Source organism: Chanos chanos, chromosome 10 (genome assembly GCF_902362185.1).
Source record: "Chanos chanos chromosome 10, fChaCha1.1, whole genome shotgun sequence".
NCBI lineage: Eukaryota > Metazoa > Chordata > Actinopteri > Gonorynchiformes > Chanidae > Chanos > Chanos chanos.
Genome location: NC_044504.1, coordinates 35,909,897 through 35,912,396, shown reverse-complemented (window position 1 = coordinate 35,912,396; position 2,500 = coordinate 35,909,897). Strand labels below are relative to the sequence as shown.

Here is a 2,500-nt window from a genome sequence, read left to right as displayed (position 1 = left end):
CTATGTCCATGAGCACAAGGACAACATCGGCTCCCAGCTGCTGCTCAACTGGTGTGTCCAGATCGCTAAGGTAAGACCAGTTATGGCGGACGGGGCCCAGTCTCTTTGTACTGTAGGATGGTACAGCTCGGGAGAGTTTCAGTGAGGTACAAAAGGCCCAGTTTATCGATGTTATGTCACTCAAATCTTGTTCTAAGCTGTGTCACAGAGAACATGGAGACTGTGTGTGAGGGTCATTGCGAGATTCTGGATGGTTGGTTCCGTTCGCTTTCCGTTCTTTACCGCCTCCATAACCACGGTTACTTTTTGAGTGGGCGCCGTTACTCTGCTGGGTGTTGTTTGTGTAAAGATTAAAAAATGTTTGCATAATTTCAAATGATAAAACTCTTGGAGTTAATTAACGCTGTATAATGTGAGTGTAGGAGTAACTGTACTGTTTATAGCAAGCCGTTTGCAATGCTTGTGGAACAGTGTTTGTGGAACACTTAAAATGAGTGATTGACAATGAGTCCTGACAAAGTCTACTGTACTGTAGCAGACTTGGGCACGTGCCTTATCCATGGGACTTTAAAACAGAACTAGCACAGCAGAATGAAAGCTGAGAGTGACTGCTTTGAGTCGAGGTCACCGGATTCTGAAAGCAACCGACGTACTGTGTTAATAAGGCGAGGAGACAGACGGCACGTTAAAAACGACCGTTATTAAAAATATCAGGTTAGTTAGTCTCCATCCTTTTGAAAATTCTGAACTGACACACACACACACACACACATTGAAATATTGATTGGATTTGGCTTTCCTGTCTCTGTGTCAGTGATGAGCAGGGGGCCTCATACCTGCCGCTTCTTTTGATATAAAGACTCCAACTGTGTCTTCTGTCTTTTTATCTTTCCTACACACCTCCTCCACCCCCCCCCTCCTCACTCACTCTCCTCTAATGTAAATGCTTTCTGAATACTTGATGACTCTGATCTATATTTTCACATTTACTCCTTTTTTCTGCCTGAATATGACCAGATGACAAACTGCCAGGTTTTTGTCAAATGTATCAGTCAAATCCCCGACACTGTTTTTCCACGCTGGAGGAAGGGCGTTCCGTCAAGTGAATTCATATCTGAAAACATCGAAAACGTTTATTTAAAAAAGCGGGTCACCGTGTTGAATCTCTGGAGTGAAAGGAATGGTAGTTTTCCAAAAAAAAAAAAAGAAAAAAAGAAAACAATGTTTGCGAGCACAGTTTCTCACATGCCGTTCAGAGGAGTGTTTCTGTTTGAATAATAAGTCAATGTGTGTTAATAATGCATGGACTGGCTTTGAATGGGAATAACTACAATGAGAGGTGCAGCTTGGCCGCTTGAATCACTGAGAAGATAATTACTTCAAAACATTTCTCTTCTCTTCTCTCTCTCCCTCTTTCTCTCTCTCTCTCTCTCTCTCTCTCTCTCTCTCTCGCTCTCTGTTTCTCTCTCTCTCTCTCTCTCTCTCTCTCCCTCTCCCTCTCTCTCTTCCTCTCTTTTTCCCCTCTCCCTCTCTCTCTCTCTCTCTCTCTTCCTCTCCCTCTCTCTTCCTCTCTCTCTCTCTCTCTCTCTCTCTGTATGTCGCTCTCATAGTCTTTCTCATTCTCCCTCTAGTCATCAGTCATATGAATCACGTGTCTGGGGTAACCAGGCCACGAAAATGTAACCTCATCTAGACCTCATATGAAATGTCCTGCAAACATTCTTAATGAATGGCTGAACTGTGGGTGGATAAACAGTTAACCTTCCCTCGGCCACTCTTCACCCACTAAAGGACAAATTAACTGTACATTTGTAAATGTCATTGAAATATTCAGGGGTATTGAACAAACTGACTGGAATTTATATTTTACATCAATGTGTACATTATGTAAATGCTATGACATGGTTGGGATATTTCACATGGACATTTCACTCCAATAAAAGTTTGTGGGTTTTTTCTTTTTTTTAATTGAAATGCCAAAACTTTTACCTTTAAATTATGAATCTAACTGTGTGCTTCATAAAGCTGTCAGCCGACTGCACCAGCGGTTATGTTGTATTTATTACGTTTTCCACTCAATACAACCAAAAAAACAAAACATTAAACATATCTTATTTTTTTTTTTGCAGATATGTTTCCATGTTAAGTATGCATTATTGATGAGCGTATGTGTGTGTGTGTGTGTGTATTTTTTTAACTGATTTGGAGTGTATCCATTATTTACACGAAGGTTATTACCCACATAAAGCAGGATGTTTCCCCGGTGTCCTTACTGAGTTCCTGTCTCGACACAGATGTCACCGTACAGCACTGTGTTTGGATGCCACCTGCACCTATGGGGCTACAGCTAATGAGGCCAGAGGGTACAGAGAGACAGAGAGACAGAGAGAGAGAGCGTGAGAGAGAGAGAGGAGGTAGCGAGGAAATTGTTGTGGGTTTGCATTCACAGTAACTTGGTGCTTAGCGGTTGAGAGTTTTGCTCTATGTGAAGATAATGAAG

General features: G+C 41.9%; 1 protein-coding gene across 1 annotated transcript in view; it reads left to right on the top strand.

Moving 5' to 3' along the window:
- Positions 1-2,500, top strand: part of erbb4b (erb-b2 receptor tyrosine kinase 4b) — a 135,913-nt gene that overhangs the window by 106,343 nt on the left and 27,070 nt on the right. The window contains exon 21 of the mRNA XM_030787620.1: positions 1-70. This exon is cut by the window's left edge and continues 116 nt beyond it. Coding sequence (XP_030643480.1) covers positions 1-70 — 70 coding nt within the window. The remainder of the gene's footprint in view (positions 71-2,500) is intronic.